Consider the following 26,844-nt stretch of genomic DNA (forward strand, 5'->3'; position numbering starts at 1 on the left):
TCTTACATTAGAGAGGGTTTATTTAGCAGAACATTAACTTAGACTTGTGAAGAACCTCATCTCTGTCAGCATTTCAAATTTTTAGTGAAAATATTTCTCACTTATAACCTAATATCTGTCATAATCTTTAACCTATTAGCTGTTGTTTACTTTCAACTTAATGATTACAAATGTATAATGAAATGTGTTCAATTGTGAGGTGCCCATAAAAAGGAAATAAAAAGAAAAAAGAAAAAGGTAGTTCATACACAAAAAGTGCACAGAGCTCATATGGAGTAGAATTTCCATTTAATTTGATAGGGTTTTAAATGTATGTTAATGTTAATTTTGTTGGGACAGTTATTATTGGCATAAATAACGATGCAGCCATCGTTCCCCAGTAACTGCTTCACCTTGAGGGGTGGGAAATAACGGCAGGCTGGGCTGCTGGGCCAGGCAGGTGTGAGAGGCAGGCAGCCAGAGCAGCTCTGGCCTGTGCTTTCCACACCTGCGAGCACGTTGTACCAGCTGCGCCTCGCCCTGCCCATACACCCAGCTCCAGTTGTTTACAGCATGACAGACACACGAACAAGGCCGCCTTTCTTCCTGTGCTCGGCATACAGTCAGATGGCAGTGGAAGTGATAACAGAGGGCGTCGTGGGGGAGACAGGTAGAATTCCTGCAATGACAAGTGGATGTGAGTAAGGTTTAAAAATCTCAAAGAAATCCAGGAGCCAGGGAAGCTGGAAACCTTTCTTTTTTTCAGTTGCTTGTACAGGCATAACTGTATAAGAACATGAATGCCAAGCAGCAAACACCTTCAGAAAGGGAAGTTCTGAATATGCTCAGGATCTAGCCAGACATACCCCAATACTGCCCAGAGCCAGGTAACTTGCAGCAAAGCATTACACACTTGTGCACATGCTTAAAGTGGGTTTTTTTGGTCTCTCAACAGTACTGACAGTTTAGGGAAACATCTTTTTGCTACCCTGAAATAACAAGGCTCTTCTGGTATCTAAGAAATACGACATCATTTTTTTCTGATTTTGGTGTGCCTCAGAGGAACATGGTTTAGCCATGACCTGATCAAGTGTGGAACTCTGCAGCTATGCTGTGCTGAAGTGCTGAGCGCAACTGGATCAGGATCACATGGTGATGGAAAACAGTGAGGGGCCAGGGTGGAATAAAAGAAGGAAGGTTGGCCAAAAAACAAAAACACAATCATTTCTGCCTCCTGGCTCATACTGTCATTGCAGAAGTAAACTCACTTTCAAAGGGATGGGAGGCAAAAGATTGGCAAGTTAGAGTTGGAGTATTAAACTGAGATCTGCCAAAGGCTCAGCGGGGTGGTGTGGTTTTGTTGCTGTTGTTTTGGGTTTTTTTTCCCCCCCCTGTGGTGGAAAAAGCAACTCTCACACTTATGAAACTCTTTCATAAATCAAACTGACTGGCTTCAATAATCTATTGAAGGACCAGAAACACTCATGACTACCAAGTTTACAATAAATATTGTTTATCTGGATGAAACAGTCAAATACATTTGGCTGTGACAGGGGCAAATGCCATTGTTCAAACCACACACACGAAAAAAAAAATCTTTCCACTCTGACAGAAGCAGCATTCCTTGCAGCATTCCTACAAGTGACTTAATGTGGCTTTTCTGCAGCAAATACCCAAAAAGAAGACTACTTAATATGAGAAAAGACAACAAAGATATCAAATGCATCACTCCTGCAGAAGCAAAAAATCTGACTTGAGAAGGTGCTGAACACGGAGCCGACTGGGGAAATGCAAAGTACTCGCCAGCACACAGGATGGCAGCTTTAGTCAGCTGGCAAAGCACAAGAGTGGCAGTGATAAGAATGAATGTTAGCTAAACTGACCACTGGCTCAGCAAACCACCCCTTAGAAATCTCTGGCCAGTCGCAGAGGCAAAACTCTGACCTTCTTGTCTGCAATGAATCTACAGGACTGCCCCCACAACTGAGAAATTAAATGTATCCAGTTAGTTCTTCCGCTTCTCATTCATGGAAAATTTCCGCTAAGGCTGTCAGCACATTTTAAATAACCAGTAAGCATAGTGCTAATATAATTACATGACTTTGTATATACCAGTTCCAAACCCTGCTTGCCTCCATTCATAATTATGCAGCTTACACTTTCCCTTACTTGCTTATTTATGCAGCGCAAACTGTCATCCTGCCCAATAATGCTAGTACGAGCAAATTGTAGGAAATATTCAAATACACTTTACATTTGTTAAAGCTCAGGAATGTTAAAGTGAAACAAAGATTCCTGTGGAACTCAATCACCATAAAGTCATAGACTAGGAATTCCCAGTCTACTAATAATGTATTCATTATTTGTTTTCAAATAAAACAAAAGAATAAGAGAAAGTTTTATACTCTACTTATATTTTTCCCTCAGAAAAAAGATACCCAGATGTTGATGACAATATTTTTAGACTTTGTTGAAATGCAAACTGAATTTCTGAAGAAATGGCAAATAAATCGAAGGCTCAGTTTTGCATGTGGTACCAGACTTCCAACTACATGGGACCTCAGAAAACAGAGAGAAGAAATCCCTGGTGCTCCATGATCAAAGTAGGCCTGATTTGGAAACCTTGCAGTTCTCTCCTGCAATTGTAGAGTCCACAATTGTTTTGATAAACTGTCATCTGGTTTGGTGTTAAAATGCGCTTTTAAAATATAGACACACACATAATATACATGTATGTGTATATGTATATATATAGGAAAAATGCACAAGAGAAGGAGTATGTTGATCTGTTCCCAATGTCTTGGTAAAATTTCCCTTTTTTTTTTTTTTTCTTCTCCTTTCAAATGGCTAATCAGCCTGTGACTTCACAGTGCAGATGGGATGTAAGTACTGCCAAGACCACTGTAAACACTCACAATACTGTTGAGAGGCTGAAAGGTAACATTATATTGATAATGGTTTCTGCGACTTGTTATCGCAGAAAATCTTTTGCCTGCCAGATGGACTCCTATGTGAAAATATGCTTTTTTCAAGTTGAGAGATAAAAATAACTTTCTCCAAGACAGTCAAGAATAATTGAAAACAAACTGGTTGTTCAGATTCTGCAACATGTGCAGGTGTTCAGTCAATCAATAGTTTGAAGCAAACCATCTTTTTTTGCTAGGAATAAGTGTATCTGCAATAAAAACCTTCTTGTTGTGCTACGATGATACACTTTTCTGCAGCACACAAACAGAAGAGATTCCACTTCCTCTGTGTCCAAGTGCTCCCAAGTGTCCTCTATGAAAACAAAAAAAGTTGCGGAATGTATGTGCTACTGTCCAACAAAACCATCCACAAAAGAAAAAAAAAAAATCTGTATCTATCTCCAACATGGGCTTGTTCCCCATTATGTTATTATCTCAAGATAAAAAACTTCTACAGGCATCTTCTGTGTTAGAAAAAGGTGAAGAAAGAAAAGCACAGCACTCATATGGTGATTTCCTAGTATGCCTTTTTTTTTTTTTTTTTTTTTTACAGTATTGTATCAAAATAAGTGCTTAATAGATTACAAGAAAGGCAGCAACGGAGCAAAGTGATCTGACATGTCCACAATCACAGGTAAAAATGTAAAAAGTTGAAGTATTCAGATTTGGAGAAGATAGAGAAAATTCATCATGAATGACATGTAGCCTGAGAGTCATCTTACATGTAGAAGAATTGTGTGTTTCTCACCAACAACATCAGTCTCCTGCACAGCAGATTCTCCAGCACCACTTCCAAAGCAAGGATTGCTGGAGCCATGAGAGTGCCCTTTTCTCACATGAGAGTCCAAAGCTAGAAGGTACCCTGGCTCTATTCAGTGCTCTTTGAAGCACTGAGGCCCTTAAGATTTTGCTAAAACCTTGCTAACGTTCGGAATAACCACAAACAATTCCCTAATATGCTATGTATTTCCCTGTACACTTAACCAACTCACAATAATTAAATTATATTTTACTCTAGGAGCTGTTTAAAATATCAGACTTTTGCTAGAACACTCTTCACTCAATGAGCTGTAATTGCACCACCTACTCATCTGTATTACTGTAAACTACCGGCATCTTCCCTTGACTGCCCCGTTGAAACAAACAAACAAAAATTGGAGGCAAGATGCAAACTGCTATTCATATTGCTCCAGAATCTGTTTCCAACAATAGTTGCAGGAGAACGAAGGTGAGATTTTGCAAAGTATATAAAGCTTTCCCAGAGTACATGATTTTTCCCCCACAATTCTGACAAATGCCCGAGTTCAATGTTCATTCCCTCCCACTGTAGACAAAACAGGCCTTAAGTAGCCTTCAGGTGCTATGGAGAAAATAGAAGCGAAAAAGGGAAATAAACCTGCATAACATGCTACACCATCTTCCACACAACATAGGAAAGATCTGTGTCTGATGAATACTCTTCACATTTCTTTAATAGAAAAACTGGAAAGGCTTTTAACAACAGCAACAGTAGTCAACAAAATACATCTCAACATCGCTTTGTATTATTGACTCTACTCATGTTTGGACAAGACTTTTAAGTCATACTACAGAATCCAAGACAGGGTTCCAGTTCCAAAGAAAGTCAGGTATTGAAAATGATACAGAGCACCATGTTAAAAAACACCAAATTTATTTCAGTGTGTAGCAGGCCAAAAAATCTCAACAGTGCAAGGTTACAAGCAAAACTGTCTTTTTTTTTCATGCAGTACTCACTAGTCACTTGATATCTTCTGTTTCTCTTAAAAAAAGAATTTGGGAACCAGATTGTGTATGTCTTGCATATAGTCTCTGCTATCAGCGTCATTTTGTTTAAAATTTTAATTATTTTAAAACCAAAAAAGTATAAAGGCTTGTTATGTAGCCTGTAGGGGAACCTTCATTTATGCTTTTCCTTTTTAAATAGAAACAAAGCAGCAGGTGTTTTGACTGTCCCAACTATTTCTTCTTAAGAACCACCATGTTTTAAGTATTATCTGCTCAACAAATACAATAAAAGAACATGAGTGTGCAGATGAGAAATTAAATTTTGAATAGGAGATTTATATTTACAAATCCCACCACAACTAAGAATTTTTTTTTAATCTAACAAAAATATATTTGGCAAGTAAATCTAATTATTTGATAAATTTGATAAAATTTAGACAGTCTTATTTTCTAATGCAAGGTATTTTGCTTACAGAAACAACTCCATAAATTCACAAAGCCTGCATCTATATATGTTCTTCCATGACAGAGGATCCACAAGACATCACAAACTATGTGCTACATACGTGCTGCTTTTGTCTTCTTCAATATAGCTGCATATAACAGCTTTTTCTCAACAGCTTACTGCAAAGTAAGCTGCTAAGTATCACAAGGCCATCTCAAAATGCTGCAGGGCATATCAGCGTGATTTGAGATTTCTCCACTGTTCATCTCTCATGTTTCAACCACATTTCAATGCAGAGGCACTTCTGCAAAATTGGGTATGTGACACCACATACCCTAGGGAAACTACAAGACCCTAAAAAAAATGACATGTAAGAAAATGACATGTAAGTTTGCTCTCTTATTTTGACAAATTAAATTACTAACCTTGGTTAATACATTAGGACTGAATTCCAGATATTACCTGTCACATGAAGAGTTTCATTGGTCCTTTTATTATGTTTGCCTTAATTCTGAGCTGCATCTATTCCAAACTCCATTTAGTTTACAGCCTGCTATAAGATCTCTAAAAAGTGTCATGCTCTTGCCATTAAAAGAAGGTATTCCTCCTAATTAATTATATCATTGTAAAATGAGTGATGAAAATAACTAACAGAGAAGGATAACTGTGAAAGAGATGCAAGGTGAATAAAAAACAATCCTCATTCAAGAGTGCCATCTAGTGACCATATCTATCTATATACGTGTGTGCGTGGTTTATATATACTTCATATATATATATATATATATTTACATGAATGATTTGAACAGATAGTTACATACTAATTTTTGACAAAATCATTTTTCCATATTTCTTGGAGAAAATATATGTTTTGAAACTGCAGAATGGCAAAGCTTCTCTCTCCTAACAGGTTGCATTTACTGTAGCTTACTTATAGCCCACTTGAAAATTCTCACAGTAACTCACAGGATATTTTGCAAATTACCACAGCACAAACTGAGCAGCTATGACATCCAAATGCATTCTTACAGCTCTGGAAGCTCCTCTTTACAGGGATGCAAGATGCATAATAGCGCATGCATGTGAAAATGTAGGTGTGCAGAGGCCTGTTGATTCTAGAGGAAACAAAGCCAGTTTTACAATAATGGAGATGCAGGGTTTGGGACAGGAGGGCAGTAAGGAAATAAGCAGCATCCACCTTGTCTCTAGTACAGTAGGCAGCTAACCTCTCAGCTATTGCTACCAAGCGCATTCTGTGGTAATAGCCACAAAAGGATATGTGCCAAAATAAGAACACAAACAACACTGCTTTTTTCCAATAATTTCAGGTATCTAGTAAACACGATATCTTTCACATTAACCATGTGACTATCACTACTTCTGTTAGTAAGCCTTATAAAAATTGACGAATAAACAAAGTAGAAATGTAATTAACTTACCACTTGCCAAAATTTCCTGAAAATAAATAATTGAAGATATCATAAAAGCTTTTCATATCATGCCAAGCTTTGTGACCATAGAAATACACAACAGCATTAGTAGAAAGCGTCTGGCAAATACGGATTTTTAAGGAGAAGTGTGTGAAGCACAATCGCTTTAATAACCTACGCTTGTACTTTAGCAATGGCTGCCCCCATTTGAAACACTTTCACAATAAATGCTTTTTTGAAGGGAATTAGCAATGAGATTGCCAGCACAGCAGAGCAACAGCATCATAAGAATTTTGTTCCTAGAGGAAGACGGGACCAGAATTCAGCAGCCTTCACTAAGAACCACTTGCTTGCAATTACCAACTATAGTAGTAGCAAACTGGGAAAGTCTTTTTCTATATGTCAATTACTAGATTAATTTTCTTCTGAATTCTGTCACTAGAACTTGGGCTATGTGCAAAATCTTGCAATATCATCAGTACACAGGAATACAAACTTTATATTAAAAAAAAAAAAAAAGTTCAAGTAATATGTCTCAAGAGCAAAGCAATAACTAGGTATATCCCTTACAGTGCCTCAGTCTACAGAGTGGGAAGCACTACAGTTTTGACTTCCAAGACCTTAGGAAAAGTTTCCAATTCAGAATGCTCCCTACTGGCTACTGAAGATAAAGTTCTCTTACAAGAATTTGGGAAGTATGTCTGATTCACACTTCCTTTCCTGGATCACATATATTTTTTATTTATTGCTTTATTTGCTCCGACAAGAACAATGAAAAGCAACTGAAAGACTTCTTCATGCAAAAGTGTGACATACCATCAAGTCTATATGTTCTGCTAAGCAGAGGTAACACAAGCAGCTGAAGAAGCCGGATCCATGCGCAGAACAGCCACCTCCTCCTACACTGTGCAACTAAGGAGTTGTACTTCTCACAGGTCACGACTCCATTCATTCATTTAAACCTAATCCTATTCACCTTAAGTCACTCGGCTAGCCCCATTGACCTCATTTGGATAATTCATGGAAAAATTCTTGAAAAAATACTGAGGATTTCGTCCTTGGTATTTTCAGGTGTATTATCAGGATTGATTCAGGTGGATCATCAGGATTTTAACCTCAAATCTTTATGCTGAAATAGGATATGTTTATATTCATTGCGAAATTTTGTATTTGCAAATTGATGTATTCTCCAAGAGTGCTGTAATCATAACAGAATATTAGGGTCAAGCCATTAAGAGAATGCTGGCCTTTCTTCAACATTATCTCACTAGACAATAAATACTTCTATAAAGTTAGTATATGACTTGTCAGTAATTAGCTACCTGTTAAATTCCTGTTCCACTAGATCAGTGGCTGTATATAGTTTATGAAGGAAATCCTGCCTAAGTGATTCAAGCTAAAATTCAATCCTCACATTCTGCTTCCAAACTTAATTGCAGGTGAAACTTTGGAGTTTGCATGATCAGCCATATTTACTACCTATAGCACTTCCCACTGGTATTACCAAGATGGAGCAATCAAATAACAAAGGCAAAATTCACTGCATAGAGTTTGAGGAAAGACATACCACGGTAAATGAAAAAGCAGCATTTCCTTTTTAGGGGACTGCATTTTAAAGAAGCCATAAAATACATTTTCTTCTCCTAGCTTTACACCCATGCACACAGGGTAAAATAGAGATTGGTAGGTAAAAGTAGATAGATAAAAATATATCATCCTTGCTTGATGGCAGATTAGCCCCCTGCAGTTTTCCTAAAGGCAGCCTTACATGACTTCAGACGCCTGGCTTTTTCATCTTAATGAAAGCATGCTTGACTCATAACACAAATCTTGCTAACACTATTTACAATGCGCCATGTATACACTAGAACTATCTTAAGTAGTTTGGTGTTTTGTTATGACTTTTTTAAATCTTCAGCGATATTTCTTTTTCCTCTGTTTATTTATTTTCCTCGTAAACCATCTGACTAACACAACATCAGGATCAACGGATTAGCAAGCAAGGCTTTTTTCAGGTAAGAGTTTTTAGGTGTTATATTTTGCAGAGGAACTAAGGAGATTAATAGTTTCTCGCAACCAGTTTCCTCTTCAGTAGCCAAGCTTTCGATTTTTTTTAATGACCATTCTAAGTCTTAGTCATGGATTAATTGATGGGAACGGGATTATAAAATGAACTCCCCCCCAAGCCCGCAAAAGTACTGAAGCTAGCATGTAATATGAACAAATGATTCTCATTTGTAAGCACACCAAGCTGCACTATAAGCATAAATTCTGTGGGATTTGCATTCATTATCTTATAGCTCTTCACATCAGCACTCCCATTTCCCTTCTTCCTTAGTCCCACTGTTCCCCTGGACACCCTTCCCAGCACCCTCAGGCTCTGCCTCATGGGCCCAAATTTCTGCCTGAGAAAGGGGCAGGTTACACACACACACGTTATTGGCACATGTATCCTCATATTAGACTCTTTACTGAAGTCTCTAACTTACAGATCTTCATGCTTCACTAAATGTCCAGAGTTAAAATGCTTGGTTGCAATTGGCAACTAATTCCAAAATAGAGATAACACAGAAACCTTCTTTCCTTACACAAAACAATAGAAAAAGAAAAAAAAGCCTAATACTGGAAATGATTGCACTTAAAAGCGGAATGGTATCCAACATCAAATCATTCAGGATCCGTCTGTAAATACTTTCTAACCAGTTTTATTCCCAATGAACTACAGTTTAAGAGATTTGGATCTAATATTAAGGACCTAATGGATCTAATATTAAGGTCCTTTGTAACTACAAAGGATCCTTGGGCACTGGCTGAGAGTTGCCCAAAAGCAGTCACCATTTCTTCTTAGCTGCCATATTTGCCTCCGCTTCTGCATTTTATTTCCCGCCTTCTCTTTACTTCGACAAGTGCCTTCTCCACATATTCATTCATGCTTTTCAAGGAATCCTTTCTCTGAATTACAACAATTGCCAGATAACCCAACAAGAAAGGATTCAATTTAAAGAGGGATGGGGAAAAAAAATGTCAAGACCACACCCCAGCACTTACGACTTCACAACAACAGGCCTCTCAGGTAGGCTTTAGGAATGGCTGTATCATTCCTGGGCATGTGGATATATCATTAGTCTTCTTATAAACCCAGTTCTATTCATCCAGCAACAAGTAAGTGAAAATAGAACCAAATTTCTACTTCAATAGAACTGTGTTGATTTAAAAAAAAAAAAAAAAAAAAAAAAAACACTAATGCTTTTATATTCATATTAAGCCTAGTATTCTTAGCAGAGATATTTTAAATGAAACGCTGGCTTGAAGGTATAGTTAACCAACCATAACACTGTCTTTGCACTGGAAAAACCCATGAAGTGCTAAATAGATAGCTACAAAAGTACAGTTTAAAACATACACTGACATTGGGGAATTAAAAAACAAAATAACATAGAAAAAAGCAGCACTAGAAAAGAGAGTTGCAGAAAATTAAGATCAAAAATATTTTGACACCATTATGCAAACACAGTATCATGTGAGGAAAAAAAAAAAAAAGGAATGATACATGAACCGTCAAAATTCCTACAACAGCTAGATTAAACATCTGGAGCTCACCATTTCACTGACATTATAACAATACAGGGCTCCCAATGGACAAACAACACTATTACAGCATCCCAATCACGTGCTAGATTGTGCTGTTACATTTATATAACCAGATGATACTGCTTTACCTACACTGGGATTGTAGAGTCAAAGAAACTCAGATTGAAAGAGCCTTCTGGAAATCATCTGGTTCAACCTTGTGCTCGAAGCAAAGTTAACTTCAGTTAGATGAGAATGCCCAGTGCCTCTGCCAATCCAATTTTAAATATCTCAAGAACGGAAGACCCTCAACATCTTCAGGCAATCCTTTCCTATGCTTATTTGCCTTTGAGGTTATGTCTTCTTGGGTTGAACACATAGAAATTCAAACATAACAACTTGCCTTCCTCCCCTCGCATTTGGCTCTTATTCTATGGAAAGACACCGTTATGTCAAAACTGGAAGTCACAGAAGTAAGTTAAGTAAGCTATTGGCACTCAGATTAAGAGAGTGGGAAAAAGAGAGCAATTAATTTCATTGTAGAATGGAGTGATGAAGTTTTTGCCAGAGAGAAGCAACAGCATGATCGCAGAACAGAGACTTAAAAAGATAACAGCACAAAGATGAAAGAAAGAAAACTATCATGGAAAGCAAAGGGAGGTTAGAGGAGATCATTTTTCTCTGCTTTGTTATTGGCTAGTCTCTAAGATGCTTATACGCAGACTGCAACCCCCAAAACATATGGGAACTGGGCAAACAGCCCTGCAGAGATATTATTTCCACATCTGGGAATGATATTAGTTTTACAGCAAATCAAGATAGTCCCCAGATTACCTTCTAAAGGATGCACCTTCCCGGAATGCTGGCAGGGCCAATACATTTATCACCTCCACATATTGGGAGGTATAAAAACAGCTTATTTGCGAATCACTGATTTCTCTATCTCCATCTAGGATAATTTCTTTAATTACTACTCCTAAATATTTAAGACAGTTTCAAGTTGACAGTTTTCTTATATTCTAGGTTCCAAACTAGTGGTTATGTTATTTTGAAGAGTGAATGTGTCTTTAAATAACCTGATTCCTAAATGAAGAAAGCTTTCTAATTCCCTGCAAGGACTTGTAAAAACTATTGCAACCAAGCACACTGGCAAGTATATCACGGGGCATAACAAAATCTGAATGTGCTATGTTAGAAGCAATTACTGCTCTCCAGAGCATAATCAGGTTCAGTCTACTTTTTCATGTCTGGACTGACTGCCAACATTGCAAAGTCCTTCTGTGTACTTAAGAGGTCACCTAAAACACAAACATAATACTCTTGATATTTTGATAGAAAGTAATTGTCTTAATGAGGGTCTTTGCTGCAATTTATTTAAAGCCAAGATATTAAAAATCATATGCCAAAAAAAAAAAAGAGGGAAGCTGAAAATTCTTGCTTCAATTCTTTTAAACAGAAAATACTCCTATAACAACTGATTAGATTAATATTTTAAGCCAAGCCAGGGGGAATAAAAGGAAAGAGGCACTAATGAGTCTAATAAAGAGGTTCAGTCTAGAATGGTTGTTAATCTATATAACTAACTTTAGAGAAGAAATGTTTGGTGTCGATAAAGCATTTCCTTAGTAAATTACTACTGGCTCCAGTGGAAGACATTTACAGTAAACACCAAAAGTCTGCAAGGCATCTGTTCTATTCACAGTGGAAGACGGAACTTTGCTCCATTAATAACTTTTAAAACATGCAATAACTAATTCATGATGGCAGTTCAAGTCCTATCAGCAACCTTCATTATTTGACCAAGCTGAGTTCAAACATAGAGCAAGTTTTGAAAAATCCTTCAAAGTTTAAAAGTATACTTTAAATTACAATAAAGAAGCTGTGTTCTGCTTCTTCTTTCTACTAAACATAAAAAGCTGCAGCTTTAAACCATTTGAAACAACATTATTTTTAAGAATACATGCAAGATAAGAGTTAAATTGTGTATATACAATCCTATATGATCTCAGATTCCATTTTAGTGAAATTGCATGCTACATGGGGCGGGTGTGTATATTATATGTATATGTATACATAATAAAAAAATACTTGCTGGAATTTTAACTTTTGACTTTACTAGAGATTTAGTGGGACTTTGCCTAAGGCAAGTTTTTAATAGCAATAATAAAAAAATACTTAATGGTACTTAGGGTAAATAACGTGTGGTCACTATGCTTAAAAAAAAAAAAAAAGAAAAGAAAAAGAAAAAAAAAAAGTAATACCAAACATCTGTGTTAGATTTCCACATGATAAAACCACAATATTACCTACAGAACCTACTAGAGAGAAAAAAAGTGTACTTAAAAGAGATGCAATAACCAATTTGAGAACTGTAAGGCAGGGATGTTGCCTTCTATGATAGGAATGCATGCTTAGTGATCTTTATGATACTTAATTGTGAATGTAAAGCACACCATCATATGAAAATACAGCTTCAAGATAGATTTTCAACCATAAATGTGCTTACCAGGAGATTCCCAGGCCTAAGAATGCTTTTTTTTTTCTCTCTTTTTTCTTCCATGTATTTATTTGCAAAGATGACATCGTACCTCACAGAATGCAGCATTTTCATATCAGAACAATTACTGTACCATTTTCTCCAAGAAAATACCACTGAAATTCCTCTACCATTGAAAAACATTAACAAAAAGAATTATATATTTATTTTTAAATTCTCAAATACAAGGAAAGGAATCCAACTCATTTCACCAGATCTATCATTATTTTAAAAATTAGGTATACATAGCTAATATTTTAAAACACATTTATTTTAATGAATCCTAACTACACTGACATTCTTTCCCAGTCCTGTAACAGGATTCCAGCTCCAACTGAGCTCTCGGAGCTTTCTTCCCTGTATACACAAGCTTTCACTCATGCCAAAGGAGTAACCCTCCCCACTTACCCTCAACTCCTAGTTACCCAAAAGGTGCATTTTTACATAATCTGTCACAGATGTTTCTGCTCATCCTGTAGCATAAAACACAAAACTTGAGCAAAAGTTTACATGATTCTTATTAAACCTTGAAAGGTCACCAAGACATATCACCAACAGGAACTCCAGCACACTCTGTTCTATACTTGTAACGCTCCAGAGCGAAGATGACATCTTATTTACAACTTATACATGATGGGAAAAGATTTTTTTCCTGCACCTCTGCAGGTATACAGTGGGAGCTCCGAAACACACAATTAATTCAGTATAAGTATCAGGAAAACCTGCACAGCCTACAAGTAGTAGGAGTATCTGCTTTCATGTTTAGCAATAAATTGGATGCCCAAGGACATTCCTCAGAAGCTTACATTTTGTCTGCATTTCTAGCTCCATTTACTTTTCTTTCATTGTTTTTGGAAGGCCATTACAGAACTTCACTAGGCTGCTAGTTTTGAACTTCATGTGCAACAAATTTCCAAATTAGGATTTAGAAAGCTAAGTGATACTACTGCCATAGGTCAGAACACAGTCACAGAACAAAAGTCAGCCATTGTTAAAATGGACAGCATGTACCACTCTGAGAATAGAAGATCTAAATCTAGACACCACTGCTAACTTACAGAATTTCATTTAGTAGTCTCCTTATCACGGACTCAGGTTCATTAATTCTTTATGCAACTCCTTTCAGGATCCATGAACTTTCAAACTTCATTAAAAAGTCATGGCACCAGTTACTAAGAGTCCTGCCTGAGAAAAGAGTCAAGATACACACCTTTGTAAGAAAAGGTATGTATACAACAAAACTTACTCAAACTCAAATGTATGAAGCAACTTTTCCAGTGGTTTCAAGCTTCAGATGGGCTCCAGATACCACTGAGTTCTCAATACATATCTTTGCACAGTAGTAAAAAATAAACTAAAGCTTTCATCTGGGTTTAAAAATTCTCTTCTGATAACAAAGTAGCTGTAATTAAAAACACAACTACTCCGTGGCAAAGAAAAGGTAACTTGTCCACATGCTGTAGGAATGAATAGCTATTCTTAATCTCTGGGCTCAGTATCAACAGTTATACACGACTGTCTTAGACCCAAAGTTCAGACTACCGTGCTCCTGAACTTCTAAGGAATAGACTTGTTTGCCCTTATTCCCCTTACTGTTGGCAGCTTGAACTCAACCTGCCTGCAATTTTTGCTCCTGTTAGCAGGAAGGAATAAAGTGTTTCTGAGGAAGATACAGGCCTTCCTACCCTGGGTCCAAGACCCATACTTGCCTAGCACCAGTCACATGATAATGTTGATGGAGTACAGAGATGCAGAGGGAGAGACAGGCCTGGCACATATGCCAAATTTTCTTTCAGTTGTATTAATCCAACTGTCCAAAATACAGTCCCAAAAACGCATCAGCAAAAGTAGCATGGGCAGCCGGTTAGGGTGGGCTTGAAGCCAAATTAAGCATCTTACAAAACACAGTGTAGCCAACACCCCAGCATTTTAATGTAGCCATATTATGTGTTATATTTAACAAAAAAAGTTGGGGCACCACAAAAAAGTGCATTAGGAATACACAAAGGCTTTTCTGTATGTGCATATAGACAGCAAAATATTTTGCAAAGGTCATTTTAAAGACAAGAGTATAAAATCAAATAAAAAAATAGTGTGCAGCTGTTAATTCTCTGCTTGGTAGTTCTAATCATCTTGATTTGACAAAATACAAAGAATCCAGAAAGCACACAAAGCAACCCTCTCCGAGACAGTAAACCCCAAATGACACCAAACTACCTTTTTTCCCTATCTGCTTTCTATATCCCTTTCTATATATGCTTTCAAAGGTCACATAATCTTGATGTGTCTTTCTTTTCCAAGAAAAATAAACTCTGGTTTGTTTTTGTGTTTTAAAGAGAAATCAAAACAGAAAAAGACAATATTCAAACACACCAAAAAATACTTCTGTAGCAATTACTCTGACAATATCTTTTAAATAAATAAATAAGATTAGTGAGTTTTCCTTACCTCTCTAAGATGTATGTTTTCCTTCTCCTTCTGGTCTAAAATTACTTCTAAATGATTAACCTGAGATTCAGCCTCCGCCATCCTTCGAGTTCTCTCATTGTCATCTTCCATTCCTTTGGATGGTAAACCTTTACTTTGCAACATTTCCAGAAGCTTTTTTATTGATTCATCTCTAGCATTTAGTGTTTGCTTTTGTGTTTCAATCCGCAACTCCATTTCTTCCAGAGTTTTTCTCAACAGGAAGAGTTCTTTAGCCTGTCTATCATGTTCTGCTTGGAGTCTTCGAAAATTCTCCTCTGTGAGCTCAATGGTAAAATGCTCAGCTCCACGGTTTCCACTTTCTTGTTGGAGAAGATGGTTAAGGTCTCTCTGGGTTCTAAGCTCATCCTGAAGTGCCTGGATTGTCATTTGCAGATGCTGCAATTAAAAAAAGAAGAAAAAAGGAAAAAGGAAAAAAAAAGGCATTTAGGATCTGAATGTAGGATTTTTCTTTGATTAAACTTTCATGTTTTACTGTTATAAAAGTTCATTAGAATCAATGATGAAAGTATATCAAATGACCCTATTAAACAGCAAATGCATGTGACAATATCTGTAATGATTTTTTCAAGTGTTTCTATAAAAGATAAACAAATGAAAGCAAACACACACAAAATACTGTCAGTTACAGATGAAATTAAAAGAAAGCCAACCAACAAACCCAAATACTAGCAGTTGCACATCCATTAGTACACTCAGTATGTGCCAATAAGGCTGAAAGACTCAGTATTCCATGTTTTCTAAATAACTTCATAGACTAAAAGGTAATTCTGCCCTGCATGGTGCTCAATGGACAATAGATTTATCAAGTTAATCAAAGCACTCGCTATAATTGAAAGAGGGGAGGTGGGTATCTAAAGCTATGAATGTTTAGTAAACAGGATTACTGTATCTCTAACAAGCAAACAAAATACACAAGGAGCAAGAAATTAACTGCAAATAGTGGACAAACCTTTGTTCTCCTGGCATCCAAAAACTGAACAGCATGGTAAATGAAAAATGAAGCAAAAAATCAACATAAATAAAGGTCAGATGCAAGCAAAAGGAGATTTAACAGAAAGCTGAATCCAACAAAAAGTGCCCTCAACAGAAAAAAAGCACAGTACTTCACAGTAATTTCATAGTACTCAAATTTATAAATCTAAACTTAGGACAGTTGTACTCAATAGATTCGACAGAGAAAAGAATTTCGGAAGTTATAAACCTGACAGTGAATTACAGTAACATTGCTATTTCACCTTACAGTTCTTTTCAACTTGCAGGTTTTTTCAAAACACTGTAAATGGTGCTAAAATATCTGTACTACATCCAAGTATAATCTCTGTTTATGAGAGAAATCTTGCGCTCCTTATTCAATACAGTTAAAAAGTATTTCTCCCATTTAAAGACTGAAATCTAAATTACTATGGTTAATAGTGTTCATTTCAGATTATATAACTTTTTGAAGATCAGTTTTGCTTCTGGATATCTCTCTATTTACTACAGTCTACTCAGAACACCGAATTTAACATCAATATGAGCTCCTAAATAGCTTCATGGCCCAAATCAGAAGACCTTGAGTTGCAGGAATTCTGACGGCAAGATTTAGCTGACTTAAATTCATGGCACCAGATATTTTATATTAACAAATATTCTGCAACTCAACCCTCTAAAGAATCCCTAGGATTCCTTAATTAATTTGATATTACCTTTATCTTAAACATAATTATATTTAAATTTATTTGCAATAATAAGCTAAATTTCAACTAAATGAAAAATGCAAAACCCTAACGAAGAAAAGGTTTTAAAATCGCGTTTCACTAGTTATTGCAAAACGGAAAAAATTAGTATTGTAATTGGTGGAATCTTGTATAAGTAGATACCTCAAATCTATTATGTTACCAAATGGTGCTGTTTTAATAAATGGATGAAGCTTAAATGTCAATATTTCCAACTTTTTAGATTAATGACATGCAAATTTAAAGTTACTTCTTTTCAATAAATATTAAGAAATTAGAATATTAAGAAATATAATTTTGTATCTTAAAATGCATACCATCAATCTTATTTCATAGTTTCACTGCCATATTTTTATCAGTAATTTGTATCTCTTCTTAAAATCTCATCTTCTTTTTACTCACTTTTATAAATTTAAATGCTCCTGAGAAATTTAGAACTTCAGAACTACTTGGTATGTAGCAATTCTCCACTTAAAATCCACTATCTTATAGGGTATTTATGACCACAAAAATGATATTTTTAGTGCAGTAATTTAGTGCATAATTACAAATCAAATTTTCAAAGCATACAGAAATAATATTAAAGGATTACAACAGATAAGCGAATCAAGACATAAAAGGCTAGACAGACACACAAGGAGGCACGCACTGCAAAGTAAACAGTAGCAGAACTATAGTAGCACTTTATGTCTTAGGAATTTTTCATGGTATTAAGTTATAAATTAGGAATTTTGTAGACAACAATAACAAGTCAACATGCTGCTTACGCAATTACTCTAAACTAAATAACATTTTGCTTTAAAACATATAGATTTTCAGATTCAATTCTTGGGGAGCTTTTTGAACAATGAAAGTTGGGTAGGAACAGATGCTTAAATTTTTCCATAAAAAAAAAGTTTCTATTAGGAAAAAAAAAAAAAAAAAAAAGGGAATCAGCTTGTGTGAAAAGACTGCAGGATTCCTCTTAAAAATGACAAAATATTATTTCCCTTCATTATTTCACCTAGTTTTAGAACAGAAATATGATTGTTTTGGTGAAGAAAGCTAAAAAGAAGAGGAAAAAGAAAATGAGCACCCACTATCCCATTACATTGTTCATTATGTGAATATCGAGATGAAAAAAACAAGGAGGAAGGTAAAAGTAACAATTTACTTGAAAAGTAAATCTCCAAGTAAAAAATATCACAGAAACCTCATAAAATACATTGGAAAATCTCCACTTGCTTACACCTTGGATACATTTTAGTTTAGCTGAAGAGGTTCTAAGCTATTTTAAGCTTATCCTTATGTACACTATTAAAAAAAAAAAAAAAAAAAAGGCAAAAACAACACATAAATAGTCCATAGAACGATGAGTCCTGACTGCCTCAGATTTGGGGTTGGCTGCTGGGGGATAGGACACTATTTGTATGCCTACATCACCAGTCGAGCTTATTGGAATATTCTAGGAAACCAGAAAGAATTCCAACATTTTTTTTCAATAGAACTTTTGCAACAATGTATTCCAAGACAGATACAGAAGATATTATTGAAAACCTGTCCAAGCAATAAGTTTTTATTGATGTGGAAATCTGAAAGGAGTATTTTTCCTTTTAAGAACAGTTAGAACAGCTTATGTAAGTGGTTACTAGTCTTTTTTTAAGCCAAGGAGATTGTTAGCCCTTTAAAGAATCAGATTAGTAGGAGTCTCCATCGCAGCTCAGAGTTCTAGTCTTTGGACTTTCTTCTCTATGAAATTCTCCTAAAATACCTGTCAGCTAGAGCTTTAGAAATTATACTTGAATAAACAATCTGAAAACAAAGCTACCCTTATTTGTGCCATTATATAACCTTAGGCTCCAGGACACCTTATAAATTTTGCAATTTTTTGCAAGGAAGAAATATTGAATGGGAAGAAGAGTTCACATCAAACACAGTCATATATCCATGTATATCCATAGCTTATCCCTGAAGCTTGGCAAAGAAACTGCAGAGCATACCAGATGGAACCAATCTATCCTACCTTCAAATATTTTGAACAGCTTTCCCGCACAGTGCATGCTTTCCTCTCTTCTGTGGGTAGAAGGGTGATTTTCCCACCAAGCACTCATGTAAACTTTGATACTTTCAAACCACAAAAACATAATATGGATGACATGTAATTATTCCAAATCAATAAGCATTATAGAACAGGAATCTGATAGTAAAGCCAGTCACAACTCTCCTTTCTATCCTGTAGCAATTACCCTCAGGTACTGCCTGAACACTATTTCTAACTGGTTGCATCTCCTTAATGACATTTAAAAAAAAAAAAAAAAGACTCCTTTTTTTTTTATGGTAGTAACAGTTTTGTGAGAATAGGACTGTTAAAGCATAATAATAGTCTCAAATACATCAGACTCCTGCGGCTTTGACATAGGAGAAACCATTTTTGCATTAAGTCTTCAAGACTTAAGATCTTTGAATATGATGAACCAGATTTAGACTCATGCTGACACAGATTTTTCTGTCTGCAGCTAGCTAAAAAAAGGAAAGAACAAACGTTGTGAGGGTTGAAAAGAAACTGTGTAATTAATTGCACTGGGCAAGGAATGTGGGAGTGCTGTGAATATCTGTCACACTGCTGTCATTACATACATCTAGAACTTTGTGGAAATTAAAAAAAGATTCAAGATTTATCATGTTTTTCTTTATCCCTTTTTTCTTTTTTCCCCTCCTATTATTCTTTTTTCTATTCTATAATTTCTACTAAAAACAAGCTCATTGTCCAGAACTTAGACAGTGATTTCCACATTTTCTTGGAAATACCTTAAGAGCTCTCCCAGAACAAGGAAGACTTTTGCTTGATTTCCCTACAGCCTGATTCCAACAGGCAATCCATGAAGCTGTGCAAGGGGATTCCCATTAATCTGTCTCCCAATTGAACACAGTGCAAGTTTTCAAAATTTGCACCCACGGTTTGAAACAAAACTACAAAGCAGAGCAAAGGAAAGAGGAATTAATGGTCATTCACTGATACCAACTTGTGTTTTACAGCTTAAAAAAAAAAAAAAAATCAACTGCATACACTGCTGTATACCATACATGTGCAATGAACTTGTAAATCAGTATCCTGCAACCTAGTCTACATTATGGACCCCAAATAAGTCCACATTATTTATTCTATATTTTGCAACTGCAACAATCTCATTCTTCATCATTTGTACCTCCATTTCTGGAAGATGACAAAGCTTTCTTATGAACAGCTTCCAAACCAATATTTATGTTAAATTTAGTTATTTAACTGATACAACTACCAGAATTGAAAGACAGAAACCTGCAAATCATTACTTTCTCTGTTAAGAGAAAAACTAAAAGTGAATCAGAAGTCTTTTCCTAATCAGTATAAACAAACTCATGGGTTCCTCCATGCATTTGCTTATCTGCCTAATGTAATTTAAAAATCAGGTATCCAAACAACAACACTTTCAGGAACTGTTGACAAGAATTTTGCTCAAATGAGCCCCACTGAGAAGAACAGAGAAGACAGGAGAAGATGTAAACGGTTAAAAAAAAAAAAAAAAAATGGAAGATTCAGGCCACGCACAAATACGTTTACAATGCCATCAAAATTGCAGAGGTGTGACAGATGTAGGACAACTTCTGCACAACACAGCTTGCTAATCTCCATTGGAAAGGGATAAATCTTGTTTACTAGCTTCCTTACAAGATGCTTTCAAATTTTGTGCCATGTCAAGATGTATAAAGCTTGCCCTTAATACCATGTTCTGCACACTACACAAGGAATCTTGTCATGTACACTACACACCTGCATTTCTCAGCACAGATATTATATTAAACCTGCCCTGAACTATCAGGCTCATGACTCATCAGTCAATTTATCTGGGTCTTCTCCCATAAATATTTTGGTAGCATCAAGAAAGAGTGGAAATGCAAAGTATCTCCTAAAACTTGAGATCATCACAAAAAAATGAATCTCCATTTATAACTGAGGGTAATTGTAGGCTACATCATTTTACTATTATAGTTTCATAGTGGTTTTGTACTTAAGTCTTACAACCGATAAACATATTTCTTCTCCTTTTTGCTGATTTTGCTATCAGCTGATAGATGTCTTTCCCATTTATTTCCTTTACTGTTTGCTCTAAGTAGGTCTCCTATCACAGATATAGTTTGTCATTATGCCAAAAAGTATTTCTTCATAATACATATTTACTGTACTGCAATGACTATCAGTTAATTTGGTATATTTGGGGGTAGAAAACCTAATCATATAAGGTAGAAAGAGTGCTCTCCGCAGTCCTTTTCTTCTTTCTACTACATTTTCAAATGTACATTTTCAAACTACATTTTCAAACTCACCTTGCCTCTAAAATCCAATAATTCCATTTTTGTTTTTTTCATGAAGAGACTAGTTGAATATTATTTACTGAATAATTTATTCAATGGAGCAATGCTAAAATGTATCAAATGATTCAATTAGGTTTAATCAAATACAGAGACACAGTACTTTTTACCTCAATCTGCACTTACCAGTGGGAATTCAGTTGTGTCATACCTTGCACAAAATAGTCAATCTTTTGAAGGCAAAACTTTTGTATCACCTTCTGTGTCAATCCCGCTATTCTAGAAAGGGAATTGGTCTATGTTTTCTTTTATTGATTTTAAAAGGAAATAAATAAATAATCTGTCTAATACTCCTGGGCCAAATTTTGCAGCCTCTAGTCACAAAAGCCAGAAGGCCAAATGAGAGAGACTTTTAGGAATGCAGGAAGTCAAACAACGTCTCAAGAGGAATCTTGTGGGCATAGATGTGCCCACAGAAACGCCTGCATGGAATCCCTGAACTACTAAAACCAACTATATTAAAATGGGTATGTCATCATCATTATTTTAACAAAATGCAACAAAACAAAATGTTTTTAAAGGTATTTAAAAGATCCTTATTAGAACTACTACCACTTTAAAAGCATTTCATTATGCTGTTTTGACTGGTCTCCTTTTTTCCTTCCTCTTCCTTTTGTAAATTGCTGCTTTATTTTTAAGGCTGATCAATGCCCAAAATACGCAAGTAGAATCATAGAATCACAGAATGCTTAAGGTTGGAAGGGACCTCCAGAGGTCATCTAGTCCAACCCCCTGCACACGCAGGGTCACCTAGAGCACGTGGCACAGGACTGCGTCCAAGCGGGTTTGAAGATCTCCAGAGAAGGAGACTCCACAACCTCTCTGGGCAGCCTGTTCCAGTGCTCTGGCACCCTCACTGTTAAGAAATTTTTCATTAAGTTCCTGTGGAACTGTTGATGCTTCAGTTTCTGGCTGTTTCCTCTGGTTCTGTCGGTGGCCACCAGTGAAAAGAGGCCAGCACCATCCTCCTCACTGCCTCCCTTGAGGTACTCATAGACACTGCTCAGGTCTCCTCTCAGCCTTCTCTTCTCCAGGCTGAACAGGCCCAGCTCCCTCAGCCTCTCCTCATAGGGCAGATGTTCCAGGCCCCTGATCATCCTTGTGGCCCTGTGCTGGACTCTCTCCAGCAGCTCCACATCCCTCTTGTACTGTGGAGCCCAGAACTGGACACAATACTCCAGATGCGGCCTCACCAGGGCTGAGTAGAGGGGCAGGATCACCTCCCTCGACCTGCTGGACACGCTCTTCTTAACGCACCCCAGGATCCCATTGGCCTTCTTGGCCACGAGGGCACACTGCTGTCTCATGGTCACCTTGTCGTCCACCACGGCGCCCAGGTCCTTCTCTGCAGAGCTGCTCTCCAGAAGGTGTTTAAATTGACCAAAAAAATCATCACTAGTACAGACCTAGCTCAAGATTACTTCTTACAAATTCAGGGGAGAAAAAACAAATTACATTTAAGAAAAACTCAAAAAGTAAGATTAGTTTAAAAGAGAAGCATAAAATATCAGGCTGTAACAGCAGCTGCTCAAGTAAAAAAAAAAAAGTGCAAGTTTTGGAGTTCTTGAATATTGCACTTAAGTATTACAGATTTGTATTTTAACATTAATCTCAGGTAAAGTAGCTACATACTGTGCAAAAGTCTTCTACCTCTGCAGTTTCTCTGACAGTATTTTTAATATATTTTGGTTGGAGAAGATAATTGAGAACACATTTACAATTCAATTTCTACAAACAAAATGCTGCACTGGACATTCAGGACTGAAATTTTGTTACCTTTCTGTTTTAAACCCAATTTGGAGGAAAATTATAGAAAAAAATAATTTCCTCACTGATTTTTAGCAGTTTCATTTTTTTTTTCTGAACAAATTCTTCCAATGTAGTGATGATTAATACCAAGCTTTTTGTTAAATAGCAATACGTTCCTCTTTTGTTATATTATTAATGCCTTATAATTTATTTAATGCCTATAACATAAAAAAGTCATACCCAGAGTACTTTAGTTAATCACAAGGAATATCGCAGACAGATAAAATTTTAACACACCCATTACTCTGACAAGTGCATATGGGCTCACTAGTATTTTTAAGCAGTCAGTATCCCTGCTTTCTCTCATGTAAAAGGCATAGCAAAAGGTATTTTGTCCACTGGTAAGATCAAACAAGAGTGGCCTTATGCTTAATTATGTCCAGTTTATCTCATGTCTCACTACTAAAATTATGCTCATTATCTTTTAAAGCAAGTTCCTTCTAACGTTTCCACTTTAACATTGCCACCTAACAAAGCAAGTAGTATATTCTGTGACACTTTACTATTTTCTAGTGATAGGCATTATGCAGTTCTAATCTGCATGCCTTTGAACAAGCCCAAAATATGTGGTCATTCCCCAAAATGCTCTTTGTCCCAACCACTAGTTAAATAGAGAAGTCAATCACAGGCAAATGTAATACTAAATATTTCAGATTGCCAACAACTAGAACTTCTTCCAATGAATCATACGCCAAAGGAAAGTGTTCAGTAACCTCTAAAACATTATTTGGGAAAGGTGGTACAAGTCTCAGAAGAAAAAAAAATCCCTTTTTGACTATATATATTGACTTGATATATAGTGACTGTACATTAAAGATATGTTCATACTAAAGTCTGCAAAGATATATACATCACTACTCCATCACAAAAATATCAGACTTTTAAAACAAACAACAAGAGTGGTCATCCAGAATACTGCTGAACTAAGGTCATGCAAAAAGCCGCCTTTTACAGGAAAATAGCCAATTCCACTCTGTGACGGAAATCCTGTTTAGACCTTCTGAAATACCAACACGTACATAACTGACACCAAGTGATCAAAGTCATAGAATTTTTAAGAAAAATTGGTATTTCAAATATCTCTCTTTACAATAAGTAAAAAAAAAAAAAAAAAAGGTCACGTAGAAGGATCTAACCAGGATCACTGGTTGCTATTAAAAAAATTATATTCCTCAGAGCCTGAAGGATTTAAACACCAGCTTAATTCCCTCCCTCTTGTAGCTATAGATTTTCTATAGCTACAAAAATGTTACCAGTACAGAAATTGAATTGATCTTTTTAAAGAAAAAAAGAATGCAGCACTTCCCTTAAAGTAAATCCCCAAACACACTGTCCAAGGAAAAGAAGCAGAATGAACACTGCCCTGTTGCATTTCAGCATACATTAGAGATCTAAGGGAGTGCAATTTTCTTTCTCAGAACAGCTCTACATGGGAAGATGAAGATACATATTTGGCTAGGGCACTCCATAACTGTATGGAGTTGCAGAATATTGCAGATCACCATTCCTAATTTCTGTTCCGAAGCTCTAGAAGAATTTATGCTAGGAATAATCACAGTGGTGCCCAAAAAGAAAGACAAAATATATACAGGGAATATTTTATTTACAAGGCCAGACTGAGATTTGCATGTGCCATAGAGAGCTGAGTTCTATTGCCATTTCTGTGATCAAGTACAACTGAAAGGAACCAGTTTGAAAGCTTGGGAAATTATCTTTGAGTTATTCCTGGTACAACTCATCAGATTATATTCAAGAACAAGGGTTCAAAATAAACAGTTGCACAAGTATCATATAATGGATACTTGTCCAACTTCTGACACCCATGTTTAGAAAAGCCTTTCAAGGAGGGAAAAAAAAAAAAAACACACACACACACACAGCATTTGGTAAATAAGTAACTTCACTTGTTGGCCATTAGAATACATTGTTCAGCTTGATGATTCACTCTAATAAGAACAAAAATTCTGCAGGCTAAAATGGTCTACTACTTGTTTCTCATAAAACTGGGGTTTAGCCACATTAGAGGAACACTCTCTCAGACCTGAGACTCTCTCAGTCAAGATACCACAGCCAAAGAGAGACTATTTATTCTCACAATTCAGTGAAGAACCCGGGGAACATGAGCTTCAGTTTTTTTTATTCGTTTTATCTTTAGCTAGAAAACTTAGGGGCTTAAGGCAGAACTCTCATTAAGACACTTGAAAAACAGAATATAAAAACAGAATATTTTTTCTGGATAAAATGTTCATTTCTTTAGAGTCAGATAACAGACAAAGGGAGTCTAGTTCATACAATTTTATCTCACTAAAAAAAAAAAACCACAACCTACAGACAGGAATTTCAGTGGAATAACCCAGGTTCGACTTCAGCCACTGAAAAAAAAGCTGCATAGAGAAAAATATTGTCTACAATAGTTATTCCAACAATAAGATCATATCTAAACACAGCCTGAAATATAGAGATCATAGTAGTATTAGACAAAACACTGTGAATGATACCTAAAGTATGTAAAATACATTAGAAATATTCATGGCATAATTTCCATAACATACAATGTTTATTTTTGTGATGTGTTTGTTTCCCAGGTGACCTTAATATGCCACACACTAAGTTAATATCTTTCATATGATATTTAAAAAACAATGTAGAGAAACCTAAATGCTTGATATAGCCTGCCAGTTCCTGAGGGGAGATTCCAGTGATTGTTTTATACTACCTTGGAAGGCAGAATAAGAAAGACTGAGCAAAGCATGGGAAAGCTTAGAGACTAGAAAGAAACTCAACACAGCATTGTAAAAATACATTTTTAACTTACATATGAAATGCATACTTAGCCATATGGAAAATCTTCCTTGACATAAAAGACAAACACCACTGAAAGCCATAGGAGCAGGGAGCCTTAAAATCCTGCATGGCCTCTCTACCTTGTCATTATAAAATTATTTAATTACATCTTTTTAATACCATTAGAAAAATCATATGAATGTTATTCACATTACAATTTAATGCACAGCTTCTAATAAGTCAAGGAGAAAAAAAAGAAAAAAAAACAGATAAGTCAAGCTCCAACTTCAACCTCTCTGTGCTATATTTTATCAAAGTACATATGAGAGCAGTCTTCAGTTTCCAAATTTTATCTGTCTCTACTGAAACTAGGAATAATGCTGCAAGTTGATTAACCATAATACACAATCATTTCCCTTTGAAACTGTTTGAAAAGGAGCTTTAGAACTGTATGTTCTGCCACAGTTGGGAAATAAAAATCAATACAGAGTGATTTCAGTAGCTCTAATCAAAACAGTCTTCAGTCAGATCCAACCGAGAAAAAATGAGGCATCACAAAGCTACAAGACCATCTGGAAAGACATTTTATCCCAAGTTAATGAAGTAGTACAGATCAGCAGCAGGAAAAAAAGCAGGCATAATGTTTTAGACTCAACAAGTTCAATTTCAGAAGTTGAAAAAATATGTTTTCACAATAAGAACTTGGTTAAACCTGTGTTTATCCCTATTAGATTTATCTAGTGTCCTCTTGTTTATGGCTTAAACGAACCCAGTACATTCAGCAATTAAAAAAAAAAAAAAAAAAAAAAAAGGCAATTTGATTTTTTCCCACAAGATGGCACTAAATACATATTCTGCAGGAAACTTTACAGGCATTGAAAAAACCTGAAGAAACTATGGTCATACTCCTAAAACACAAAATTAAGGAAAGTTGCAAGAAATTTGTTTGTATTACTCTTGTATAAGGCTAAGTGTGGGAAATTAAATT

At 35.9% G+C, this 26,844-nt stretch overlaps 1 protein-coding gene across 9 annotated transcripts in view; it reads right to left on the bottom strand.

Moving 5' to 3' along the window:
* The window catches only part of ERC2 (ELKS/RAB6-interacting/CAST family member 2), a 412,632-nt gene that overhangs the window by 356,268 nt on the left and 29,520 nt on the right, over positions 1–26,844 (bottom strand). For all 9 annotated transcript variants that reach the window (XR_015913795.1, XR_015913794.1, XR_015913793.1 and 6 more), the window contains exon 2: positions 15,121–15,537. Coding sequence is in view for 1 of the 9 variants with exons in the window: in XM_088532042.1 (XP_088388168.1) it covers positions 15,121–15,537 (417 nt within the window). In the remaining 8 variants the exon portion in view is untranslated. The remainder of the gene's footprint in view (positions 1–15,120; positions 15,538–26,844) is intronic.

This window comes from Tinamus guttatus, unplaced genomic scaffold (assembly GCF_059628265.1).
Source record: "Tinamus guttatus ecotype Peru unplaced genomic scaffold, ASM5962826v1 Tinamus_guttatus_pri_ptg000451l, whole genome shotgun sequence".
NCBI classification, from domain to species: Eukaryota; Metazoa; Chordata; class Aves; order Tinamiformes; family Tinamidae; genus Tinamus; species Tinamus guttatus.